Below are 26,845 nucleotides of genomic sequence, written 5' to 3' on the forward strand. Positions count from 1 at the left end.
GATGTATTTTGATTTTTAAAATTACATTTGAGCACATGGGAGGCAAAGGCAGGCCGATCTCTGTGAGTTTGAGACCAGCCTGGTTTACACAGTGAGATCCAGGTTAGTCAGGGCTACACAATGAGATTCTGTCTCAACAACAAAATTGTTTGTTTGTATGTATGTGTGGGGAGCATGCCACTTTGTAGGCATGGAGGCAAAGGACAATTTGTAGGACTCAATCCTCTCCTTCTATCATGTGGGTTCTAGGGATGAACTCAGGTCTTTAGGCTAGGTGGCAGGGACCTCTACCTACTGAACCATTCTGAGATGGGATCTTGCTGTGCTGCCCAGGATTTTCTTGAACTCCTCCTGAATTTTAAAGGCTCCTCTTGCTTCAACTTTCTGAGTAACTAAGCTCATGGACAGTCTAGTAGCACAGGTTCCTGACCTCATTTACTTGCTTATTTTAAAAGATGTATTTATGTGTTTATGTCCGTCCATCACAAGCCTGTTGTGCCTGCAGAGGCCAGAAGAGGGACTGGAGTTACAGAAGGTTGGGAACTGCCACATATGTGGGTGCTGGGAATGGAACCTAGGTCCTCTGGAAAAGCAGCTGTCAGTGCTCTAACCACCTCAACAGCCCTTCACACCTTTTTTTCCTTTGGTGTTTCAAGACAGGGTTTCTCTGTAGCTTTGGAGCCTATCCTGGCACTCGCTCTGTAGACCAGGCTGGTCTTGAACTCACAGAGATCTGCCTGCCTCTGCCTCCCGAGTGCTGGGACTAAAGGTGTGAGCCACCAACACCCGGCCCACACTGGCTGTTTTTATGAAAAGTTTTATCAGAACACAGAGCTCACACATTTGTATGCCATAACACACACACACACACACACACACACACACCACACACACACACACCACTCACACACACACACACACACACACACACACACACACACACACACACACACACACACCACACACACACACACACACACACACACACACACACACACACACACACACCACACACACACACACACACACACACACCACACACACACACACACACCACACACACACACACACCACACACACACACACACACACACACCACACACACACACACACACACACCACACACACACACACACACACACACACACACACACACACACACACACACACACACACACACACACACACACACACCACACACACATACACACACCACACACACACATACACACACACACACACACACACCACACACACACCACACACACACACACACACACACACACACACACACACACACACACACACACACACACACACCACACACACACACACACACACACACACACACACACACACACACACACACACACACACACACACACACACACACACACACACACACACACACACACACACACACACACACACACACACACACACACACACACCACACACACACCACACACACACACACACACACACACACACACCACACACACACACACACACACACACACACCACACACACACACCACACACACCACACACACACAGACACACACACACACACACACACAACACACACACACACACACCCACCACACACCCACACACCCACACCCACACCCACACACACGGCTAATTCTATTATCTCCATTTTACTAAATTGAAGTAGGGGACAGAACAGTTAAAACACATGATAAAGGTACAAAGCCAGTGATGTTTTAAGAGTGTGATGACAAGGACGGTGGTAATGACAGTCTCTCAGTCTAACGACTGTTTTTAAAACTGGGGTGTGGGAGGTGACTCAGCACTTAAGAGCACCAGCTGCTCTTCCTTCCAGAGGACCCAGGTTCAATTCCCAGCAACCACATGGTAGCAGCTCACAACTGTCTTTAGCTCCTGTTCCAGGGGATCTGACACCCTCACAGAGACATATATGCAGGCAAAACATTAATGGACATAAAATACAAATAATTTTTTTAAAGTTTATTAGAAAAAAAATTTTTAAAAATTGAGGTGTGATTGGCTATGGTGATGAATGTGTTTAATCCCAGTACTTAGGAGGCAGAGGCAAGCAGAGGTCAGCCTGGTCTACAGAAGGAGTTCCAGGACAGCCAGGGCTACATAGACTCTGACAGAAACAACAAAATAAAACAAAAGGTGGCTAACGATAAAAGACAACTAGTGTCAACCTGTGTGGCCTTCAAATAGTTCACATACATGTACTTCTGTATGTACACACGCACACCATACACACCCCAGATACATAACCAGAAATGGCCCTGTTAGGCCAGAGAAATTATCTTAGGGACCTGACCTTTGTGTGAACAGTCGCGACTTCCCACTCTTACTTTAGTTTTACAGGTACAGGCCATATTCACAGAAGTATTTTCCAAACAGGCAGGGGGGAGGTGAAGGGCCTGGGAGGCGAGGGCTGGGCAGGGGCAGCATGCTGCATGAGGGTGGACGTGTAGACGACAGTACGCTGGGTGAGGCAGGTGAGTGTAGGGTGAGGGGTCAGCGTAAGAATCCCGGCGGGGGTGGGGTGGGGGTGTCTCTGAAGTTAAGCGCATTATATTGCTCTTCCAAATGACCAGAACTCGTTCCCAGCACCCGGGTTAGAGGACTCACAGCCTGTAGCTCCGGCTGACTTGGAAGGCACTTTCACTTATGGGCAAATCCACGTATACATAAATAACATTTAAAAATCAGTCCTGGCCCCACTCATTGCTCTGACTGTTCGGATCTTTGACCTCGCCAGCATTTCTCCATGGCTGACATGGGTTGAGAACTTTTAACGAAAATTGGTTCAATGAGCCAGAGGCCAGGGCACAACACTTAACACAGAGGTGGGTGGCACTGGAGGCTGGGCACACACAGGAGGAGCCTCCGTTCTGTGGGGCCATCCTCTCAAGGGGACACAGCTGCCCTCAGCTGGGAGTGAACCCGGGGCCGTCCTTCCTGGCACCTGTGGGCTCTGCCTCCGAGCCAAATCCCCAGCGCTGTTTCTCTGGGAGCTAACAAACTGCCTACCCTCTTCCATTCATTTCCCAAGACTAACTTGCATGGCATGTTGGTCAAATGACAAAGACCACTCCAGTTCAGAAGCCCTTGGATTCAAGTTTTTTCGTTTTTATTATTTTTTTTGTTCTTTTTAATGTCATGCAATATTTCACAGTCCCAAGCCCACGTTTTTCAAACAAGATAGGAAAAAAGAAAAAAAAAGTTTTTAAAAAGATAAAGGAAAAAAAAGAAGCAAGGGAATCGGTGGTGGTGGTAAATTTTTCTCTTTTTTTCTTTTGTTATTTCAAGCAGGACCAAATGTCAGAAAAAAAAACGTTTTTCTCATTTTTTTTGTCCTTTTAAAAACCGTTAGTGTTATTTTCTTGTAGTTGATCTCTGCAGGCAGTAATAAGTTTGGCGCGGCCCGCAAGCACTCCCGTGGGTCGGAGAAGTGTGTGGGGCGTGCAGCCGTCCCTCCGGCTTGCAGCCACCTCGATTTCGTTCACCGGGAAAACAAAAGATTCAATTGAGATGATAAAACTCATCAATAGAAGCTATTTTTGTTTTTCTCCCCGGTTTTCGGTTTTAAAAATGTTATTGTTTATCATTGGCTGTGCGCCCGCACTATGCGGGCGCTGCGGGGAGGCGGGGCGCCTTAGCACCAGTCGTCCTCGCTCTCGCTGTACGCGTCGTGCGCGCCCCTGCGGGCTGTGCGCGGCCGCGGCGCGCCGTGCCCCGCGTAGTAGCCGTTGGGCAGCCTGCGGCCGTGGCGCGGTGACGCGCAGCCCGCGGCTCGCGGAGTCCTGGGAGACCGCGGCGCGGGCTCGTGCGCCGACCCTGGCTGCTCGCGCGGGCCGTCGGGCTCGGTGTAGTCGCGCCGCGCGGCCGCGGGCCCTCGGGCGCATGCGCGGGCCAGCGAGGCGCGCGGCGGCAACCCCTCGGCGAGCCGCCAGGGGGCGCCGCGGACCCGCGAGCCTGCGCGCCGCCGGCCTGCGCGGCGCGGGTGAGTAGGACACGAGCGGACGCGGGGTGCAGGGGGTCTGGGGGAGCTGGCGGCGGCCGCGCCGCGGCGTGCTGGTGCCGGACGTAGAGGGGGCTGGGCTTCCACTGACGGAACTACTGCCCTACACGAAAATCGAAACAAAGGAAATCAAAAGCAAAGATACCACGGACCAACCAGGAGCACACAGGGACACACAGACGGGAGGGCGGCGGGCGGGCGGCGGGACGGAGAGGCGGGGGCGGGGGGCGGGGCGGCGGGGAGGCAAACCAACACAACAGTGAGGAGAGAAACGAGAAACGAGCTTCGTAAGTTTCCGAAGTCACTCACAGGCGTCCGCAGGACACGAGTCGCAGGGAAGCCGGGCCAAGGGGAAAGCAAGAGCGGCGGGCTACCCGCGCCCTGCCCCGGGCGCCTCCAAGCCCCGCCCCCTTCAGCCCCGGCCCGCCCCTGCAGCCCCGCCCCCGCCCGCCTGCTCGCCCGCCTGCCCGCCCGCCCCGTCGATTCAATCTAGGCCGGCCACACGCACCTGTCTGTGTGTCGTGTGCTCCCGACCCTCGCTGGGCGAGCGGGACCAGCGCTGCTCCCGGGCCCGAGCCCGACCGGTGTCCGACCGCTCCTGTGAGTAGCGCTCCCGGTCGGGGGCCGGGGGATGGTGGTGGTGGTGGTGGTGGTGATGGTGCGGCCGATGCTTCCGGTCCTTGGGCCGGCCCCGGTCTTGGTCCCGATCTTTGGAGGGCAGGTCACCGGACTGGGTGGTCATGCTCAGGTCTGTCCCCAGACCTGTATGGGAGATGATGGTGAGAGAGGAAGAGGGGCCCAAGAGAAGGGGAGGCAGGCCCGGAGGGTCTCCAGGCCCTGGTTTCCTCCCTACCCAGGAACTCCCTTCACTTTTATTTTTACATTTCTTTTCAGCGTTCTCAGCCTCTCCGCGGTGGTACTCATCTGAAAGTGTGACCTTCCACGCTATGGGTTCCAGGAATCAAACTCAGGCTTGGAAGCAAATGTCTTTACAGGCTAAGCCATCTATCTTGCTTGGCCCCTCCCTGTTCTCAGTGTTGAGTATGATCGGTTTAGGACCTTGCACATGTTAGCCATACAACATCCCACTCAGCCTGGGGTGTTTCAGTCATGGGTAAGTGGTTATGCGAGTCTGCTACTCTTGCATAAGATCTAAGTTAGGCCGGACAGTGGTGGCCCACGCTTTTAATCCCAGTACTCGGGAGGCAGAGGCAGGCGGATCTCTAAGTTCGAAGCCAGCCTGGTTTCATCTAGTGTTACACAGAAAAACTCTGTCTTGGAAAACAAAACAAAAAAGACCTAAGTTAGTTTCTTGCATCCATGTCCTGAAGCTCATAACTGCCTGGTCCAGGGGATCCAATATCCTCTTCTGGCTTCTGGGACACCTGCATTCATGGTTGCATAACCAATCCCAGCACTTGGGAGGCAGAGGCAAGTGAATTTCTGAGTTTGAGGCCAGCCTGATCTACAGAGGGAGTTCCAGTACATCGAACGACTTCCAGTACAGTCAGGGCTACACAGAGAAACCCTGTCTTAGGGGAGAAAACAACCAACAAAAGACTCAACCAACCAAACAGCCAAGGCATGCCTTTAGTCCTAGCATTCAGGAGGCAGAGGCAGGAGAATCTCTGTGAGTTTGAGGCCATCTTGGTCTATCTAGTGACTTCCAAGCCAACTAGGACAACATAGTGAGATTTTGTCTTAACTAAATCTTAAATTTTTGTATGTAAATTTTTGTGTGTAATGATGTATGTGGGTGCCAGGCGTTGGTGGCGCACGCCTTTAATCCGAGCACTTGGGAGACAGAGGCAGGCGGATCTCTGTGAGTTCGAGGCCAGCCTGGTCTCCAGAGCAAATATCAGGATAGGCTCCAAAGCTACACAGAGAAACCCTGTCTCGAAAAACCAAAAAAAAAAAAGATGTATGTGGGTGCATGTGGAGGCTGGCACAATCTTAGATGTTGGCACTCGTCTTCTGTCTTATTTGAGACAAGGCCTCTTGTCTTGACATTGCTGTGCATGTCATGCTAGCTGGTTCAAGAGCTTCTGGGGACTCTCATCTCCCTTTCTCATCTCACCTTATGAGGGCCGAGATGACAGATGTGCACTACCCTGTCTGTCTTTACAAATGAAGGTCCTCATGCTTTCGTGGCAGCTGCTTTACCTTTGAGCCTCTCTAGCCCCCACTAGCCTGGAACTCACTGAGAGCTTAGACTGGTTAGCATGGAATCATCTGGGATCCACCTTCTGCCCTCTCAGCACCAGGGTTACAGATACACACTGCTATGCCTGACTTTGTACATGGGTGCTGGAGTCTTATGTCACTTTGTCATTTGTGTGAAGCACGTACTTTGCCCACTGAGATATAACCCAGCCCTCTTTCTTTCCTTTTTTAAAAAATATTTTAAATGTTTTATTTTTTTTTCTTTCTTTCCTTTTCAGACAGGGTTTTTCTGTGTAGCCCTGGCTGTCCTGGAACTCACTCTGTAGACCAAGCTGGCCTTGAACTCAGAGATCTGCCTGCCTCTGCCTCATGAGTGCTGGGATTAAAGGAGTGTGCCTGACACTCTCTCACTCTCTCTCTCTCTTCTCTCTCTCTCTCTCTCTCTCTCTCTCTCTCTCTCTCTCTCTCTCTCTCCTTCCTTTCTTTTTCCATTTTTTAATTTAAATTAGAAACAAGATTGTTTTACATGTCAATCCCAGTTCCCTCTCCCTCCCCTCCTTCTCTGCCCCCCCCCAACAACAACCTACCTATCCCATACTCTTTCTGTTCCCCAGGGAGGGCAAGGCCTTCCATGGGGAGGTCTTCAGAGTCTGTCACGTCCTTTGGGATAGGGCCCAGGCCCACCCCCTTGTGTCTAGACTCAGGGAGTATCCCTCTATGTGGGATGGGTTTCTAAAGTCCATTCCTATGCTAGGGATAAGTACTGATCCATTACAAGAGGCCCCATAGATTTCCGAGGCCTCCTCACTGAGGCCCACGTTCATGGGGTCTGGATCAGTCCTATGCTGGTTTCCCAGCTATCAGTCTGGGGACCATGAGCTCCCCCTTGTTCAAGTGATCTGTTTCTGTGGGTTTCTTCTTTCTTTCTTTCTTTCTTTCTTTCTTTCTTTCTTTCTTTCTTTCTTTCATGTTTTATTTATTTATTATGTATACAATCTTCTGCCTGCATGCCAGCAGAGGGCACCAGATCTCATTCAAGGTGGTTGTGAGCCACCATGCGGTTGCCGGGAATTGAACTCAGGACCTCTGGAAGAGCAGTCAGTGCTCTTAACCGCTGAGCCATCTCTCCAGCCCCTCTGTGGGTTTCAATAGCCCTTTCTTTTTTTCGTTGTGAGCCTAGCCTTTAATGGCTGAGCCATCTCTCCAGCCTCCTTCCTTTTTTAAATTGGGGTCTTACTCTATATCTTGGTTAGCCTCCAACTCCAGACCCTAACCTCCCCTCTCAGTGTCCCTCAAGCTGGCAATGGTCTGTCCCTACTTCTGTCCTGCAGCCTCCTCCTCCCTGACCTTCTGTTTCTTTGTGGTCCCTTTGTCCTGGGTCCTGTGGCAGCCTACCTGTGTCCACATCAGTGTAGCGGCCCAGAGAGCGCTCGGAGGTGCGGTGGCCACGGTCTCGGCGGCGTTGGTGGTACCGTTGATTCTCCTCAGGTGGTACCCGCTCCAGTGAGTAGTCATCCAGTCTTCGGGCTTTGGGTCCCAGCACAGAGGCTGAGCGCTTCATGGGGCTGGTATCAGAGATGGTCTGGGGGAGGGGATAGGTATGGGCATTGTTAATAGCCAGCACTTTTATGGCTTGCTCCTTCCATCCCTGCGACTGATGGGTGACAGAATCAGGGTATATGTGACCATCCAGGGACTGTGTCCAGGGGTGCAGTGGGGGTTTGAGTGTCTGGCTTGCTGGCTGCAAGGGTAGAGCCCTAGGGATACTTAAGTCCACTGACAGAAGTGTTGCTGCTGCTTAGGGTGTATGCTGGGCTTTGGCTAGAAGGCCCTGGCTAAGCCCTTGCCCCTCTGGAGTTAAGGCTGGCTGGCTGGCAGGAAGTATGCTCCACTTGCAGGGTGCAAGCCTGGGAGTCCTGCTTCTCCTTGGTCCAACTCTCCTGACCCTCATCCCCACCCCCCAAAGTCTGGTTCCTATCACCCAGGCCCAGCTTGGGCTGCCCTAGCAGTGGAGGCACTGGAGATCATCCTGAATCTGCATTTACTGTCCCACAATCCTTGGTCTTGCTCTGCCATGGACAGTCTTCAGTTCTCAGTAGCAGGCAGAAGAAGGAAGGCCCACTGGACCAGGCCTGCTCCAACTCTGATGTGCAGGGCCCAGCTCAAGGCGGGAGCTAAAGGGACTTGAGGCAGAAGGCCAGAGGTCACTGGAGGAGCTGGAGGGACAGACCCCCAAGAAAGGGGCAGGGTGAACAGGTTGGCCTCTTAGAGGCTCTGAAGACGAAGTGGGGTCAGCGTGGCCCCTGCATACACAGGACACAACACACAAGGAAGGGGCTCCATAGGGGAGGGGTGGGGTCTGCAACGAGAGGGTGGGGCGAAGGGCAGGGGAGATGGTGGATAGGAGCACACACAGGGCAGGGAGGGAGAGGGGGCTGGAGCCGAGCTGGCCGGGCGCGGTACATACACTGAGGTTATTCCCACGTGGCCGGCCCCTTCTCCTCTGTCCCAGCCCCACAGGGTGGCGCACACAGAAAAAAACAGAAAGAAGGAAATAAATATAAAAGGCAAAAGGGATGGTGAGGTGGTGGGGGCTACATGGAGGAGGGAGTGGCTAGAGAGAGGTTAAGATTTCCGGTGTTGAGTGAGGGGGCGCCCCAGGGCCCAGCAGGCTGTCCCCCACAACGGGCACAGAAGAACCAGGAGACAGACAGATGGCAGAGACACAAGACTGACAGATGGGACAGCAAGGCCACAGGCTCCTGGCCCATTTCATGCGATGCACTGCGGCCCAGCACCCCTCCCCCGCCTCACCCCAGCTTCAGCTCAAAGCTTCCAGGTGGCCATCAGCCCAGCTTGGCTCATCTCTGTTTTGGGGCCAGAAGGCCAGGCCTGACAGAAGGGACGGGGCAGCCACATGCACCCCAAGGTCACAGCAGCCAGAGGCCAGGCCCTTGGGCCATGATGACCCAGCCAGGTGCAGCAAATATGCTTCATAACACAGGGCAAGCTGCCCCAGCCAGGCATGCCGGCCCCCCTCCTCCTGCCCTTTCTACTTGTCCTCAGGGGTGCCTCAGTGGCAGCCTGGGCTTTGTCCCCATCTCTTACTGCGCAGTAGCCAGGCATGCTTTAGTTTCCTCTATCCCCATGGGGGTCTTGCCTTCCCTACAAGGGGCTGAAATAGCTAAGTGAAGCAGCCACACTGAGACACACATATCAGCTACACATCCCACCACCCCACCCCTCCCAGACATGTGACAGAATATGTGCCCCAGGCATCCCAGGCCCACCCAGACTCTGCCTTCAGCGTCCTCAGACATGCCCTGTTCCTGCAGGCAGCAGGACTGTGCATGCACACGAAGAGGCATGATGCCTATAGTGTAAACTGGGAGCACACAGGTGCGTGTGCATGTATGTACAGGCACACATGTAAAGTGTGTGTGCAAAGTGCATGGGTAGCAGGGACATTGTTCGTTGCTCTGATGGGACCCATGTTAGTCTGCCCATGCTAAGCATGGGGTATCATGAGCTCCACATCCAGCTTTAGTGTTAGGGTTCTCTTTTCTTTTTAAAAATTAGTTTACTGTTTGTGTATGTGTGTGAGTTTGTGCACTTGTGTTTAGTCCCGAGAAAGCCAGAAAAGGGTATTAGCCCCCTGGAGCTCCAGTTACAGGGGGCTGTGAGCCATCATTTATTGTGCTGGGAATCAGTCAGGCCTTCAAGACCATTGCAGGCTCTCACCCATGATCCATCTCTCCATCTAGCAGTCAGGAATCTTACGTTCTGTTTTGAGACAGGATCTCACATAGTTCAGGCTGGCTTCAAACTAGCTAGCTAGCAGTGTCTTGCCTTGGATTCCTCATCTCAACCTCCCAAGTGCTGAGATTATGGATGTAAGCCATGTTTGTTTTGAGATATAGTTCAGGTCTGTAGCCTATGGTGGCCTGGACCTCCTCTTCTCAGCCTCCTGAGTGCTGCTGAAGATGGGATTCTCAATGGCACCTCTCACCAGAGCTGTACCCACCCCTTCCTAAGTCCACCCCACTGCCCATTGTGTTCCCAATGGGTCAGAAGGAAGCCACTTGGCAGTGATGGGTACCCAGTCTCTAGCTTCTGGTAGGGAGTGATTAGGAGGGCCAGGCTCTGTGGGTACTCTGAAGGAGCCAGGAAACCTGCAGGAGGGACCACCTAGACCAGTGTCTCTAAAGGAGAGGTACATGGTCCTTAGGAATGTGTGACATGGCCCAGAACCCTGCAAGCTCTCACCTGGTTCTCTGCTGGGAGGCGGGGCATGGAGGCGGCCCTGGCCTGGCCTTCCATGGGGAGGTAGTGTTCGCTGTCTGAGTAGCCATCTGTACCCATTTCTCGCATCTCCACAGACTGTTAGGCAAAGGTTGGTGGGTCTGGGTAAGTCTGGGGCCTGATGATGTGTGTGGGAGACCCTTTCTGCCTGAACCACCAAGCCCGGGGAAGGGGGCAGCAGCACCTGCGAGTTGGGCTGGCTGTTAGGCATGTCACTGGGTGGCCCTCGCTCTGGGCTCCATGTGCCAGTCTTCTGGAACATCTCTTGGGCCCGCTGGGTCACCCAGGATGGGCTCTCCTTCATGCTGCTTTCTTGAGCCATCCTGTACCGGGGACAGAGGCCACAAAGGACATTATGTTCTCGGGGATTCAGGAACCTGGGGCCTGATACCCATCCACAGCTGCCCAGTTGGATACTCACAGGCCTCCTCCTGGGTCTAGCTGAGTAGAGGGAAGGGCATTCTGGCTGGGCCCTCCCTCTTGTGTTGGTGATGGAGGCTCCATGCGCTGGAACATGAGTGGTGTCCGGTTCTGGGAAGGCAAGAAAGCAGTGAGTGTCTGCAAGCAGGACTGGAAGCTAGCTAAGGCTGGCACTGTGATGCTTTGGAGCCTGCCCTGGAACTCACCCTGTAGATCAGGCTGGCCTCGAACTCACAGAGATCCACCTGCCTCTGCTTCCTAAGTGCCAGGACTAAAGGTGTGCACCACCAACACCTGGCTGGTTTTTTTTTTTTTTTTCTTTTAAGGATGGGCCTTTCCTGGCTAACCTGGAACTCATAGAGATCTGCTTGCTTCTGCCCCTCTAGTGCTCTAGTTAATTTTTATCTTTTACTTAAAATTATTCATTGATTTTGTGTATTATGTATACATGAATAAATAATTTATCTTTTGCGCACGCATACACGCCACAGAGAATGGAACTCAGGTCCTCAAAGACAAGAACCTCTACCCACTCAGCTGTCTCGACACTCTGCCAACTTCTGACATTGTGACAATGTTGTCATCTATAAAATTCATGTTGTAGACCCATGTAATCAAGTTACACACATGACTTCCACCCAAATTCATTCACAACTATCTACCCTTTACCATCTTCAGCCTCCTCATCCTCACCTCCAATCAGTACAGAAAAACCTCTCTATGTAGTTCTCCCATATACAGCCACCAGATGGTGCCAGCGAGCACCCAGTAGTACTTAGACCTCTCTTCTGCTCCTATGCCATTGAGTCCACCCTGCGGTCTCCAGGGTTTAATCCTGTACTCTCCATGCCCTTGTCTCCTCCCATGTTCTGTCTTGCTCTGTTCTGTCACCTTGACCTCTTCAATATTTCCTAAACTCATCAGGCAAGGTCCAGCCTTCGGGCCTTGTACAGGCTGCTGTGTCTGCCTGGAATGCTGTTGTCTAACAGTTTACTCTGATATTGAAACATTCCATCTTGCAGTGATGTTCTTTAAGGCACGAGGCAAACAACTCAAAATTAAGGAAATCCCTGAAACTGACCAGATTCACTAGTCCCCTCCCTGCCTAAGTAAGTAATAAAGACTGCTAAGAGTCAGTTGGAGAGGTGCCACACTGCACTTAAAACCTGAGATGAGAACATCTGCCTAGCTCCTTCTGCCATTTCTCTGAGGAGGCAGATCTCTTTTTCTCTTCACTCTCCCCCCCTCTCCCCTTCCACCAATAAAACTCCGTCCCATGTTTCAAAACAACAACAACAACAACAAAAACACAACTGCCTAGAAGTGGAAACCAGCTGAGCTGCCTGGAAGAGGTTTATTTCAACTGAGTCACTTGGAAAGGACACTTTCAAGCCCGTTGATGGTGGCACATGCCTTTAGACCCAGCACTTGGGAGACAGAGGCACGTGGATCTCCAGTTCAAAGCCAGTGTGAGTTACAGGATAGCCAGGACTACACAGAGAAACCCTGTCTCAAAAAAAAAAAAAAAAAAAAAAAAAAACCAAACAACCCCCCAAACAAAAACAAAACAAAAAACACAACAACAACAAAACAAACAAAAAACCCCACTACCATCAACAACAAAAAAACCTAACCCAAAAAACCTGAAAGACCCTTCCCATCCTGCTGTGTCACCTGTGCTCCAGGTCCTCAGCTTTTGTGAGCTCTCCCCACGCTGGAGTGGGTTTTGGTGATGCTCTGCCTTTGAGTTATTTCTGATTCTTAAATAACCCCAATAAAACTCATGTTCTCCAAGCTGAACTTTGGTCTGTCGTGGGCTCCCTATCTGGGGTGAGAGTTAGGCCTCTCCTGGAAAAATTTTGTCACACAACAAATGTCCCACCCTGGAAATAAACCCCCTCCTTCATTTATCTGGTTGAGCTTAAGCTCATAGAGGTCTGCTTGCCTCTGTCTCCCTCGTGGTAGGATTAAAGGCAATGGGCCACCATACTTGACCCTCCTTCATTTAAAAACTCCTTTACTGTTTTATGTGTATAAGTTTCCTGTCTGCATGCACCACGCGTGTACCGGATGCCTGAGGATCTCAGGGACTGGAGTTACAGTAGGCCACTATGTGGGTGCTGGGAACTGAATTTGAGACCTCTGAAAGAGCAGATGGTGCTTTTGACTGCTGAGCCACCTCTCCAGACACCCCCTCCCTCTCCTTTGGTTTTTCAAGACAGGGTTTCTCTGTAGCTTTGGAGCCTGCCCTGGAACTCACTCTGTAGACCAGGCTGTCTTCGAACTCACAGAGATCTGCCTGCCTCTGCCTCCCAAGCGCCGAGATTAAAAGTGTGTGCCACCATCACCTGGCTCTCTTTTTGTTTGAGACGAGGTTGTCTTGATGTGGCCTACACTCTTTTTGTAGACCAAGCTGGCCTGAAACTCATAGAGATCCACCTTCTGCCTCCCAAGTCCTGGGATTAAAGGTATTCATCACCATATTTGTCTTCCTATTTTATGTGTATGTGTGTAGGCCTAAGTGTGTATTTGTGTACTACACATGATCAGGTGACCACAGAGGCCAACGACCCCCCAAACAAAAACAAAACAAAAGGCCAGACGAGGGCTTCAGATCCCCTGGAACTGAAGATCCAGGTAGTTGTGAGACACACTGTGTGTGGTGGGAACTAAACACAGTCTCTCTGCGAGAGCAGCACTGGCTCTTAGCTCTTAGCTGCTGAGCCATGTCTTCAGCTGTTTCACCTCACCTCAGTTCTATTCAGGTGTCACTTCCTCTGGGAGAGTGTCCTTGACAGCCCATTTCACACCACACATATGTTTATATATAGCACTGTATGGTCTTTGGTTGGTTCTACTTTGCCCAACACACTATTTGCCACTATGAAAACCCTCATTTAGTTTTTTCAACTACCTCAAGGCAAGTATCCAGGCCAGGACCTGAAACAGTGACCTGCACAGGCAGATACTCAGTACCTGTTGGAGTTGAAAATTTTTCGAGGTTAGGTGTTCCTGAAATGTCCCACCCTCACCATGCTCCTTGTTCTGATTGGTTTCCACGAAGACAGACCTGGAACCCCGCCCTGGGCACCCCAGCAATGGGAGTACCTGCTCCTCTCGCATGGCCTGGAGCTTCTTGGCCTTGCTCTGCCGGTAGTACTCCATGATCATCATAGCTGCGTAGATCTTACCGACCGTCAGGTCTGTGGCTGTGGAGGACAGGCAAGCTCTCACATAGCCCTGGCCCCTCTCCGAGCCTCCCCTGCCCCTCCCTGGATTTGCTCTTACACTTGTGAGGTGTGACCAGCAGATCCAGGGTCTTCTGGGATAGGTTGGGCCAAATGGCCATCATCTCCTTTCGGAGCTCTGCATCCATTTGCTGTTTGTCGGCTCCGCCTACAATGTTGGGAGATAAGAGGTTGAGGATCTGCAGAGCTGGGGTCTGGGGCCACTGTGGGTCTACAGCCAAGACCCACAGGCTGGAAGGGCCAGAATCGCCATCCTGGCTTCCACTTACCACTGTGTTCCTAGGGTTGGCTGCCATTACCTCAGTTTCCCCATTGGTGAAACCATCAGGGTGGGTCACAGCACTTGCCCTATCTGGCTGTTTTCTGATCCAAGCCGTGTATGTGTGTGCCACCTTGGGACAGCACCTCCAGACCATTACTGTCACAGTGCTGAGGCTTTGACCCCTTGACCTAGGCTGGAGTTCAAGTCCATAAACTGGTTGGCATCAGAGTTTTGGGAGGGACTGCTTTGGGTGCTGGGGATAGAACCCAGGACCCTGCATACAGTAAGTAAGAGCCATACCACTGAACCATACCCAGAATGTCTGTGATTGAAGCAGCTGATAGTTGGGACCAGGAAAGTTTATCAATCAGGTTGGAGACATAAACGTCTATATAGCATATGTGAATGTGCATATTTGCTTGTGTGCACACATGTGGAGGTAAGAGATGAGATGAGCCTTGCCTGTCAGTCCTCAGTAGCCATCTACCTTGTTTTTTGAAACAGGATTTCTCACTGGCCTGGGATTCACCCAGTTAGGCTAGGGTGGCTTCAAGTGGAGACCCTGGGATTCATTTGTTTCCACCTGCCCAGTGCTGGGATTAGTATTTGCTGCTCTACACAGGTTCCAGGGACTCAAGGGATCCTCATTGTACAGCAAGCTTTACTGACTAAGCTGTCTCCCAGCCCCTAGTTTTCTGCTGTTGTAAACCTTTTTTTCACAACGTGTGTGTATGCATGTGGGGCTCCAGATTGGGACCGCAGGATTGTGGTCCTTCAAGACAGGGGCATGAGCATTTGGAGGATTCAGCATCCTCCGTGTGTCCCTTCACTTTGTCACCAAGGCTAGTGACAGTAGGGCCAAAGAGTATTTTTCAAGCCCATCCTCTTTTTGGTGTTTTGAGGCTGGGTCTCACTAAACAGCCACTAAATGGCCTGGAACTCATAATCCTCTGTCCAAGCCTCTGCAGTGCTGGTATCATCGTGCATCATGGCACCAAGCTTCCTCAGGCCTTTTTTTTTTTTTTTTCTTTTTTTTCTTTTTCGAGACAGGGTTTCTCTGTGTAGCTTTGGAGCCTGTCCTGGCACTCGCTCGGGAGACCAGGCTGCCCTCGAACTCACAGAGATCCCCCTGCCTCTGCCTCCCGAGTGCTGGGATTAAAGGCGTGCGCCACCAACGCCCGGCCCTCAGGCCTATCTTTAAGGGACTCTAGTCAACAGAGTCCCACACCACAAACAGGAGGTAGACAGCAGGGAAATGACCCATTTTTGTTTGAGCCACAGAAACCTTGGGACTGTTACAGTGACATCCTTCACCCTTCATCATAACTGACACCTCTGCCTGGCCCCCCACCTCTACCTGTGTGGCCCCCTGAAACTGGAGTGAAGTTCCAGACATTGGAGGCTCGGTGGTGTGGCTCCTTTAGTATCCTAGTTGTCAATTTGACACAGCCTTGTTATAGTCGCCTGAGAAGAGAGATCAGATGGGCGTAGGGGGCTCAACAGTTCCCCAGGCAGGTGATCCTGGGCTGTATGAAGAAGCCAGTTGAGGACTTAAGAGTTTGCTCATTGTTTAAGAGCACTTGCTGCTCTTACAGAGAACCCAGGTTCAATTCCTGAACCCAGAGGGCAGCTCAGAACCATTCGCAACTCCAGTCCCAGGGGATCAGATGTGCTTTTCTGACCTCTGCATGCAGGTGGTAGCCATACTTGCAGGCAAAAGACTTAGGCACATAAAATAAATAAAACAAGCCTAAACAAACAAACACTTAAAAAAGTAAAGAAGCCAGGTATGGTGACATACGTCTTTAATCCCTGTACCTGAGAGGCAGAGGCAGATGGATCTCTGAGTTTGAGGCCACCTTGGTCTACAAAGTGAGTTCCAAGACAGCCAGAGCTGTTACACAGAGAAACCCTGCCTCGAAAAAAATCAAAAAACAAAAACAAAAAACCCAACCCCCAAGCAAAAAACCCGAACAACAACAAAAACAAGCTTGCTAAGGTCTGGAGAAATTGCTCAGTGGTTAAGAACACATACTACTGGGGCTGGAGAGATGGCTCAGAGGTTAAGAGCACTGACTGCTCTTCCAGAGGTCCTGAGTTCAGTTCCCAGCAACCACACATGGTTGCTCACAACCATCTATAATGCCCTCTTCTGGTGTGCAGATATACATGGAAGCAGAATGTTGTATATATAATAAATAAAATCTTTTTTAAAAAAATAACACATACTACTTTTGCAAAAGACCCAAGTTCTGTTCCCAGGACCACAACTGCCTTTAACTCAAGCTCCAGGAACCCAAGGGATCTCATACCCTTTTCTAGCCTCTGCAGGCACTAAGCACACATAGGATGTGCAGACATACATGTAGACAAAACACCCATGTATAGTAAACAAATAAAAACTTGCCAGGTATAGTGGCACAATTTCACATGCCTGATGATGAGAGTTGGTTCACTCTTTCCACTATATGGGTTTGGGAAGCTGGACACTGATTTTCAGACCTGGTGACAAGCCCCTTTGCCTACTGAGTCTTCTCTCGCGGACACCACCTCACCTTTTGGGACAGGGTCTCTCCCTGAGCCCAGAGCTCAATGATTTGTCTAGACTGGCGGTAAAGTGGGTTCTAGGGATCCACCTGTCTCTGTTCTCCAGAGCTGTGTTTACAGATGTGCATCACCACATCCAGCTTTTATTCGGGTATCGAGGATCCAAACTCTGGTCCCCACGCTTGGGCGATAGACACTTTATTGACTGAGCCGTATCCTCAGCCATTTTTTCTGCTCCCCCCGCTCCCTGCTATGGTTCAGTCACGCTGACTCCATGGAGTTCCTTAGATGTACCAGACATGGCCCTGCTTCAAGGCCTCTGAACACGCAGCTTTCACTACAGTGACTGTTCTTATGTGTGGCCACCTCGTACATCTCTTTCAGGTCTCTGTTCAAATGTTTTACTAACTAAAAAGGCATACTGAGGGACCTACCATCTCTTTACATTTTACTTTTATTTTTTAAGAGGGTCTCACTATGTAACCCTGGTTGGCCCAGAACTTGCCATGTAGATCAGAATGCCCTCAAACTCACAAGATCCACCTGTCTCTGCATCCCAAATGCTGGGACTAGAGACATACACCACCACTCCAGCCTTTTAAATTATTTTTTATTTTGTGTGTATGATTTTCTTGTGTGTAGGTATGTGCATCATGAGTATTTCTAGTGCCTATGGAAACTAGAAGAGGGTGTCAGATCCCCTGGAACTGGAGTTACAGGTGTGAACCAAACCCAGGTCCTCTGCAAGAGCAGCATGTGCTCTCAACTGCTGAGCCATCTCTCCAGGCCTACTGTTTCTTGGGTTTGCATTTTGATGGAATTATTATGGAGCCATAGATGGCTAGAACTCATAGGTAGGCTACCACAGCATAGCAGACTTCCCCCTTTACCCCTCAGCTCCACTGTGGTTGGACAGAGTAACATTCATGTGTGGATAGAGCTGGAAAGGACTCTCTCTGGAATCTTCAGAAGAGCTCAGCCTAACTGACATCTCGACTTTGGCCTCGTTGGACACTGAGCATGGAGCCATGGTGCCTGCTTGTGCTAAAGTGCTATTTTTTTTAAATGGTATGTTTTATTTAATCTAGGCTGAACTTCAATCAAATTGATTCTATTCATTTGTGTGTGTGCCTGTGTGGGCTCTTGTAAGGTCAGGGGAAACCTGTGGGAGTCATTCTCTTTCTCCACCATGTGGATCTCAAGGATCAGACTCAGGTTGTCAGACTTTTAGCTCTTGTGTGTTGGGGTGTGCGCTCTGTGCACAGGTGTGTGGTGTGTGCTCTGTGTACAGGTGTGGGGTGTTGCTCTGTGCACAGGTGTGTGGTATGTGTTCTATGCATAGGTGTGGGATGTGTGCTCTGTGCACAGGTGTGTGGTGTGTGCTCTGTGCACAGGTGTGGGGTGTTGCTCTGTGCACAGGTGTGGGGTGTTGCTCTGTGCACAGGTGTAGCCCCCGCATACAGAGGCCAGAGCTGGATTTCTGGTGCCCTTCTCTAGTTGCCCTCTGTCTACTCTCTTGAGACAGAGTCTCTCTCTGAGCCTAAAGCTCACAGTTTTGGCTCTCAGGATCTGCCTGTCTCTGTCCAAGAATACATGAGCTATGACGCAACAGTAATGCTCTAGGTTTTGTTGTTTTTGTTGTTGTTGTTGTGTGTGTGTGTGTGTGTTTGAGCATGTGGATTTTCAGGTCCTTATATTTGCACAGCAAATGCTTTCATTCACTGAACCATCTCCCCTGCCACAATGCTTGTGTTTTAAGGCACAAAACTTGTTTTTTTGCATGTGACATAGCCAGCTGACACAAAAAGATTGATGTTCACAGAGGTTGAGGTCAAGGATGTGAATGTCCTACTTAACACTACAAAAACAAACACTCCCTTGTGTCTCCTGGGCTGAGACAGGTAGAGGTGATGTGGGGAGAACCTGGGTCCTAAACAGTGACACATCCAGCTGCCTACTGAGTAAGACCTGCTAGTTCTAGTAAGATCTAGAACCCCTGGTGCAAGACAAGGGTTCTTTCCTCCTCCTGCCCCCCTCTCACTGCTCCTTTCTCTTTCTCCACCTAACTAGACCAGGCTGGCCTTGAACCCTTGAGCTTCCTGTTTCAGCTTCCTAAGCACTGAGACTATAGTGTGTGCTAGCTGGCTGGCTACTCTATTTTGTATGATTTTTTTATTATAAGTTGTTACAGGGTAGGGTCTGAACAAAAGAGATTAGTCTCAGGAATACAAGAAGGGGATAGGTATGAGAGGATAAAAAGGTAGATTATTAAATATACTTACAACTAAAAAGCAATTATCAGTTTTAAATAATTTACATTGGTGTGGATTCTTGTATATTACTACAAATTCAAGATTATTTCTGTTATAATGTATATATGTTTCTACTTCTGTTTGAGATATTGTATATTGGTACAAATTTAAAGTTATTTTTGTTATACTGTAGATATGTTTCTACTGCTGTTTATGATATTTTTGTATACAGATAGGAATTTAAAGTTATTTTTGTATGCTTCTACTTCCATTTAAGATATTTTTGTATATTTTTACAATTTTGAGGTTATTGCCCTTATACTGTACATCTGTTTCTATTTTTGTTTAGGTATTACCTATACAGCTTGTTTATTTACACAACATGAAATTTTAGGTCTTAAAAGCTATATAGGTAAGAAAGAATTACAGGTTAATAGTCACCCATATTTGTCAACTTAGAGTTATGTTAGCTAGGCTTCCTAGGTGTACTGAGATATGTTTCAGATAGACAGGTGCTCTTCAAACACTCCAAAGGCCTACAGAATATGTCATTTAAAATGTTTTAACAACTTAGATTTTTTTTTTTTTACATGAGCCAGGTCTGCTCCTGACAACAATGATCTACTTCAGAGAGATGATGGGCATCAAAGAAACTCCATATGGAGTTTGTTTTCTTCATGGGAAAAACTGGCCTACTGAGTAAGAGACTGCCCTCGCCTCACTGCTGACGGTAAATACACTGTCAATTCTGGACAAGCAGGACACAAAGAAAAGTGTCTGTCAAACTTTGCCAAGATAAGGTAGGGAAGTCTTTCAAAATTCCCTGCTTCTAAAAAAAGGTCTGTCAGATATTCCAAACTTGTAGGCTGAAGATGGATGCCCCAACATTCCAGAGTAACTCTGGGCGACTGTCCAGGAGGCCAGCTGTTTCTATCATTTCTTACAGTTTTTTTTTTTTTTTGGAAGCCGCTTGCTCTCATTTCCTGCTTACTCAGGAATTATTTTTCTTTCTCAGGGCTTAGGTGGGATTGAAAACTGGATAGTTAGAGTCACAATCCTCTTGAATCTTAGCTAATGACATATTAAATACAAAACCTAGATTATTCAGGAAAGGACAACTATTGGAGTTATCCCTATAAATTTCCAATTACCTGTGATCCGTTGGGACATCTAGAATGTATTTCTTGCTTAATAACTGTTCTTGTTCTATGTAGTTTCATTTTTTAAAGGTTATTACTTTTTCTTTCTTCTGGACAATACTTGATAATAGTTCTTATTTTACATAGTTTTATTATGTGAGGATTAGCACTTTCTTAATTAGACAAAAAGAGGGACATATTATGGGAATTCTGTCACTGCTCTGCCAGCCAATTTTAAGGAGTGGTTTAGCCCAAAGGGTGGAGTTGTGTTGAAGAGTATGTGACCTGAATAAAAGGCAAGGCCACAGGTTGCATGCTCTCTTGAAAGGTGGATGGACTGGCAGAAAGGCATGGGAGCAATCACCATTGGTGGGCTTGGTTTAGGTTCCCTCTTCTCTTGGGAATGAGGAAGCAGCAGTGGCAGTGGAGAGCTGGACCCCCAGTGGGAGCAGTGGAGCAGCTGGTGACAGGGCCTGGATTCCTTATTCTGTCTTATTGTACACAGATTTTGCTATTAATCAAAGGTAACACAATCCCCTGACTTCCTTCAAGACAGGGTTTCTCTGTGTATCTCTGACTGTCCTGGAACTAGCTCTGTAGACCAGGCTGTCCTTAAACTCACATATCCACCTATCTCTGCCTCCTGAGTGCTGGGATTAAAAGCATGCACCACCACTTGGCTATTTTGTTTGAGTCTCTGTTTTTTTCCTTAGCCACCTTTTCTTAGTCTCTTGCAGTGATGGAAGGAACCTTGGGCTTGGTGTCCAGGGGAATTTATTAATTTTTGTCATTCTCTAGGGAAGGAACTCAGGGTTTTGAACATACTGGGACTTCTCTATCACTGAACTCTACCCAGTTCTCTTATTTTCAGAGTCTCACTCAACTGACCAAATTGGCCAAGGCTATTCTGTAGCCTAGACTAGATCTCCTGTGATTCTCCTGCCTCGGAATGCCAAGGAGGATAACAGGCTTGAGGCCTCTGGGTTCCCATTCATTGCCTCAGAAAGTCTTAAGTGCCCTCTCCAGTGCCTGCTTTCTTGCTGTGCCCCTTACTGGCCTCCTGCCCTTGGTCTCAACCTGCCCTTCCTGTCTCTTGTCTGTGGCAACTGTTCCATACTTTAGCTGCTCAGGCCTCAAGTCTGAGGGTATCTCTGGATCCTCTCTCCCTCACATCACAACACACATCCATATGGGAGGCATCCTGTCAGCTCAGTTCTCAGGCACTCAGAGTGAATGTTCCATGCCCCTCAATCCAAGCTGCTAGCCTGTCTTTACTTGGGTCGTGTAAACCTGCTATGGTGTGAACTGGGATGCAGTGTGTCCCCTGTGAATGGAAATGCCTCACTTGTGCTGAAGATTTACATACTCCCAAGATTGTGGAGAGTTGGAATGCTGCAGATCAAAAGCCAAAATTGTCTAGGGCTGTCTTTAGTCCCTTTTGTGGCCACTTGTCACTCACCTCTGTATTTTACCTGATGTCCTTTGTCATTTATTCTTTCTTGTTTGTTTTAAATTTTATTTTGTGTATATGGATATTTTGCTTCCATGTATGTCTGTGCACTTCCTGTGGACGGTGCACACAGAGGCCAGAAGAGGGCATTGAATTCCCTGAGACGGGTTATAGATAACTGTGAGTCACTGTGTGAGTGCTGGGAACTGAAACCAGCCTCTAAGAGTCAGGGCTCTAAAAGGCTGGGCCATCTCTCCCCCAGCCTGGTTCATTGGTATTTTCTGAGAAAGGGTTTCTTTGTGTAGCCATGGCTGTCCTGGAACTAGTTTGTAGATCAGGCAGGCCTTGAACTCAGGCCTTTACCTCCAAGTGCTGGTATTAAAGGTGTGTGCCAGGATGGAGAGATGGCTCAGCAATTAAGAACACTAGCTGGTCTTCCAGAGGTCCTGAGTTCAGTTCCCAGCACAACCATCTACAATGAGATCTGGTGCCCTTTTCTGGCCTGCAGGTATGAATGCAGACAGAACACGGTATACATAATAAATAAATCTTTAGAAAAATAAAATAAATAAAGGTGTGTGCCACCACCCATCCTGTCATGACCGGGTTGTTGAATGTTCTCAGCTGTGGATATGAAACATCCCCCATATGTTTGAACACTTTGTCACCAGCCTAGTGGTGTTGTTTGGGAAGGGGGGCGGCTGGGGGTGGGTCCCATTTCCTGTATTCCTCAGCTTCCTGGGTGTGGATGCATGTGGTCAGTCAGTCTCCTGCTCCTGTGGCTGTGTCTTCCTGCCCTCTAAAACTATGAACTAAAGTTAAAGCCTCTCTCCCATGTTCCTTCTGCTAGGTCATTTCCACAGCAACAAGCCCACTGCCCACTGTGTCCAAGTAGCTTCCCGAGTGTCTGCATCACAAGGGAAGATTTGCTGGTTCCTTCCCCTTTTCTCATGGCCTCTTTCAGTTCAGACAGCATCTGAGCCTGATTGTGCCAATGCCAGAGAAGAGCCATAAGTCCCACAAGTCCTGCTGGAAGTGTGGTGGAACTTCCCACAGCAGGCAGTGACCTCATGGGAGAGCCCAAGATAACACATGCCCTCCTGGCTCGGAAGGAATCTTACAGTGTTGCTTGTGAATACACCTCCGAGGTGATCACCCAGTGTTGTCCTTCATACTCCTGTCAGCATGCAGGGCAAACCCAAGACACAGTGGGAGAGCTAACCTTAGACACTACTAAAGGACACTACTTCTATCAAAGGACACCACTCTCAATAGGGCATGGTGGCCACACCTTTAATCCCAGCACTCAGAGGCTGAGGCAGGTGGATCTCTCTGTCAGTCTAGACTGTGGCCACCGTCATAGTGAGTTCCAAGATAGCCAGAGCTACATAGCCAGACCCAGTCACAACCAATCAACCAACCAACCAAACACAATAAAACCTGATTCAAAATAAATCCAGTTGGACATGGTGGCCATGTCTTTAATGCTAGCACTCAGGAAGCAGAGACAGTCAGATCTCTATAAGTTTAATGATAGCCTGGCATACAATAGCAAGCTCCAGGCCATCTAGGGCTGAAGAGTAAGAACCTCCCAAAAAGAAAAAAAAAAAAAAAAAAAAAAAAAAAGAAAAGAAAAGAAAAAAGAAACGAAATCCTAGCACCTGGGAGGCAGGAGGATCTCTGTGGGTTCAAGGCCAGCCAGAGTGAGTTCTGGGACAGTCAAGGCTACACAGAGAAAACCTGTCCTGAAAAACAAAACAAAGAAAAAAACAATGAAAAGAAAAAAAAAGAAAAAGAAAAACTCTACCAGCTACTATAAAATGTTGGAAATTTTGAGAAGAAACAAAAAGTGGAGAGATGGCTCAGTGATTAAGCACACTTACTTGCTGACCATGAGCCATGGGGTCCGTTTGTCTCCAGGACTTCATAAACCAGGTGTGGTGGTGCACACCTGTGATCAGGACATGTGGAAAGTGGAGGCAGGGGGACCAGACGGTCAAGGTCATCCTCAGCTACTGAGTAAGCTCGAGGTAATCTTGGACTATGTGAATCCCAGTCTTAAAACCAAATAAACAGACACTAAAATGTGAAACCTAAATTCAAAGGGGAAGAAACTATTTGGAAACAAAGGATCACTTGGCACCCTAGCTGGTTTTATTAATTTTGCTAATTCAGCTCTAGCAAGTTTTGGGAAAATGGGAGCTTTGTAATCCTAATTTTTTTTTTTTTTTGAGACAGGAGGGTTTCTCTGTGTAGTTATGACTGTCCTGGAACTCTGTAGTCCAGTCTGGCCTTGAACTCAGATATCTGCCTGCTGGATTACAGGTGTGTGCTGCCACCACCTCGTTTGGTTTGTATCACTAAAATTTTTTTGTCAGCACTAAAATGAAAGTACCCCCAACAGAACTGAGATGAGAGCTGGGCAGCCTGCTCAGCTGGCGATTAAGAGCATCAAACAGAATAAATGATGAAATTGTTACATTAAAAAAAAAAAAGACAGGGAACCAAGGGTCAGTCCCAGCACTTGGGAGGCAGACACAGGCAGATCTCTGTGAGTTCGAGGCCAGCCTGTTCTGCAGAGTGAGTTCCAGGACAGGCTCCAAAGCCACGGAGAAACCCTGTCTCGAAAAATAAAAAAAAAAAAAGTAAAATAAATGAATAAAAAAGAGAGGGAGAGATGTCAGAAAATAAGAAATAAACAAAAAAAGATAGAGGTTGTCAGTGAGCTGAGGACTCTCTAGCTTTTCTCAGCTGTCCACACTGTCTCCTCCGCCTGTCTTTACTCTTTTTTGGAATCTCCAAATAAACAAGATTCTGTTTCAAAGGAAAAGGTTGCAGAGCTCTGGTGTTACCCCAGCTCTCTGCGCTGAAAACTACGATGGGGTTTCTTGAGAGCCATCAGAACCCTGGGAGATTTCTTAAAATGATTTTTATTCAAGTGTGGTGTGTGTGTGGGGGGCATTACGCACTTATGGAAGGGAGAGCAGAATTTAGCAACTGAATTCAGGTCAGTCAGGCTTGGCGGCAAGTGCCTTTACTTTGGAGCCATCTGGCTAGCCTGCCTCTTTGTGAGCCCCAGCTAGTTCATGACAGTAAGTAAAGTCAGATTAACACAGGCCCTTAATAAGGAAAGTCAGATTAACACAGGCCTTTAATCTACCTCTTCCCACTGGGCTGTCTCTGTAGACTGGAGACATCATTTCCACGTGCCCTCTTCTCTCTGGACCCTGCGGGAATCTCCTCACTCAAAGGCCAGGTCAGCTCAGCACGACCTTCACTGTGTGGTTCCTACTCCTCGCTGCACTTCTTCCTCCTTCTCAGCCCAGGGTTCCTTTCCCCTATGAGTCCACACAACTCATTGTGCTACCTACTCCAAAGACTGGGATGTGTGTGTGCGCGTGCGTGCGTGCGTGTGTGTGTGTGCGCGTGTGCGCGCGTGCGCGCGTGCGCGTGTGTCCTTTGTAAGGAAGGACACACATCCTTTTGGTTGGAGGGTAAATGTTTACACAGATGCATGAATGCAAACAAGGACAGTGGCCCCTCTGACCACCACCAGCAGAGGGCGTCACTGACTGACCCAGCTTTCAGTCCAAGGCCCAATCTACCCCTCCCCTCAGTCTACAGCTTTCCTTACCCTTAGCAATCTTGATATCCAGGGCTGTTCGGATCAAAGCCATGAGGGTGGAGTTGAAGTGAACTGTGTTGTCATCCGCCACAGGCAGATCCATCCTTAAGAGTCTCTACAGAAAACCCCAGGTGAGGGCAGTCATTCTCGGGCCCCACAGCATCTTGCAAGCCAAATTCACCCAACCCAGGGAGCCCTAAGACGAACTCTGAAGCTGAGGCAATACCCCTTGTGGTCAGCGGTGCCAGGACACAATTTTTCATACCCCCCTATCTCTCCCCACCATGGAGCAACTAAAGAATCTAGGGCTTTCCCCACAACTGAATCCACCTACCCCCACCCCCACCCCGCCCCGCCTTTCTTTTTTTGAAGACAGGCTGTCCTTGGAACTGATAGCAACCCTTCGGCCTTGGCTTCCCGAGCATCTGGGATGCCAGGGCCTGCTGTTTTTCTGTTTTAAATCCCACCTTTGGTACTGAGGCCTAGGGGTCTAGAGTACCCAGATTCAAGCCCTGCACCAGAGTTCTTCTCAAGGGCTCCCTTTCACTTCCACCCAAAGAAAGAGCAGAAGGCAGATGTGTGCGTGCAGCAGCCTCGCGGTGGGGTCCACGGCCACAGCCGCCGCTCCCGCCCCCCACCCCCTGCTCGGCCCTGAATGGGCAGATGATGGTCACCCAGCCGCAGCATTCCATCCTCAGAAGCGGCAGGCACCTTCCCACGCAGGCCCCTTGTGGACATGCAGCGAGGCCTACACAGAGCGGTACAAACGGGCACATGCAGACGGAATCTCGAGACTCATTCATAGCTCCGTGGGAAGTGACTGTTGGGGCTCGCCGGATCATGGCTGTCTGTGCAGTAGCAGGGAGAAGGGGCAAGGGCATTCCTGAGGCCCAGGGAAGGAATTCTGTGTCCCAGGCAGGGGTTCTGCCTGCTCTGTGGCTTGGGCCGGGGAACGTTGGGCTTTGATGGGCTTGAAAGGGTGTTAAGGGCAAATCTGGGTTTCACCAGGGGATTCAGAGACAGCAGGGAGACAGTAAACCAATAAGGTAGGAAGTGGGATGCTGGGGTTGGGGCAGGGAGGGAGGCAGTAGAGAAACACAGATGAGGGCACTGTGTACAGCTGGGCAGGTGTGCACTGTACAGTGTTAAATATGACCACAACTTTTGCTTGCATAGTGAGAAAGTATAACAGTTTCCCAGCAGACAAAGTGTTCTGTGGAAAACATGCCATTTTAAATGTGCACAATGGTGCTGAAGGGAGCCATGGTGGCTTTATACAGACATCAGGCTGGGGAGGGAGAAGGAGGACACTTGTGGGAAGAGACTTAAATCTGAGAGGGACAGGGAAGCAGCCACACTGGGCTTGTGATAGTTGTAAAAGCAGAGGGATGGAAAGCTGGACACTGG

General features: G+C 49.4%; 1 protein-coding gene across 2 annotated transcripts in view; it reads right to left on the reverse strand.

Annotated features, from left to right (window-relative positions):
* Positions 1 to 3,117: 3,117 nt before the first annotated feature.
* The window catches only part of Cacna1a (calcium voltage-gated channel subunit alpha1 A), a 233,803-nt gene continuing 210,075 nt past the window's right edge, over positions 3,118 to 26,845 (reverse strand). The window contains exons 38-48 of one of the 2 annotated variants that reach the window (XM_035442551.1): positions 25,448 to 25,553; positions 14,204 to 14,311; positions 14,024 to 14,124; positions 10,917 to 11,026; positions 10,680 to 10,818; positions 10,460 to 10,573; positions 8,661 to 8,696; positions 7,589 to 7,775; positions 4,539 to 4,792; positions 3,996 to 4,133; positions 3,118 to 3,846 (exon numbers count right to left, since the gene is read on the reverse strand). In XM_035442551.1, the coding sequence (XP_035298442.1) occupies positions 3,634 to 3,846; positions 3,996 to 4,133; positions 4,539 to 4,792; positions 7,589 to 7,775; positions 8,661 to 8,696; positions 10,460 to 10,573; positions 10,680 to 10,818; positions 10,917 to 11,026; positions 14,024 to 14,124; positions 14,204 to 14,311; positions 25,448 to 25,553 (1,506 nt within the window). In that variant the 3' untranslated portion in view covers positions 3,118 to 3,633. Of the gene's footprint in view, positions 4,134 to 4,538; positions 4,793 to 7,588; positions 7,776 to 8,660; positions 8,697 to 10,459; positions 10,574 to 10,679; positions 10,819 to 10,916; positions 11,027 to 14,023; positions 14,125 to 14,203; positions 14,312 to 25,447; positions 25,554 to 26,845 lie in introns of both variants that reach the window. The other variant, XM_035442550.1, reaches the window with a different exon arrangement.

Source organism: Cricetulus griseus, chromosome 3 (genome assembly GCF_003668045.3).
Source record: "Cricetulus griseus strain 17A/GY chromosome 3, alternate assembly CriGri-PICRH-1.0, whole genome shotgun sequence".
In the NCBI taxonomy this organism is placed as follows: domain Eukaryota; kingdom Metazoa; phylum Chordata; class Mammalia; order Rodentia; family Cricetidae; genus Cricetulus; species Cricetulus griseus.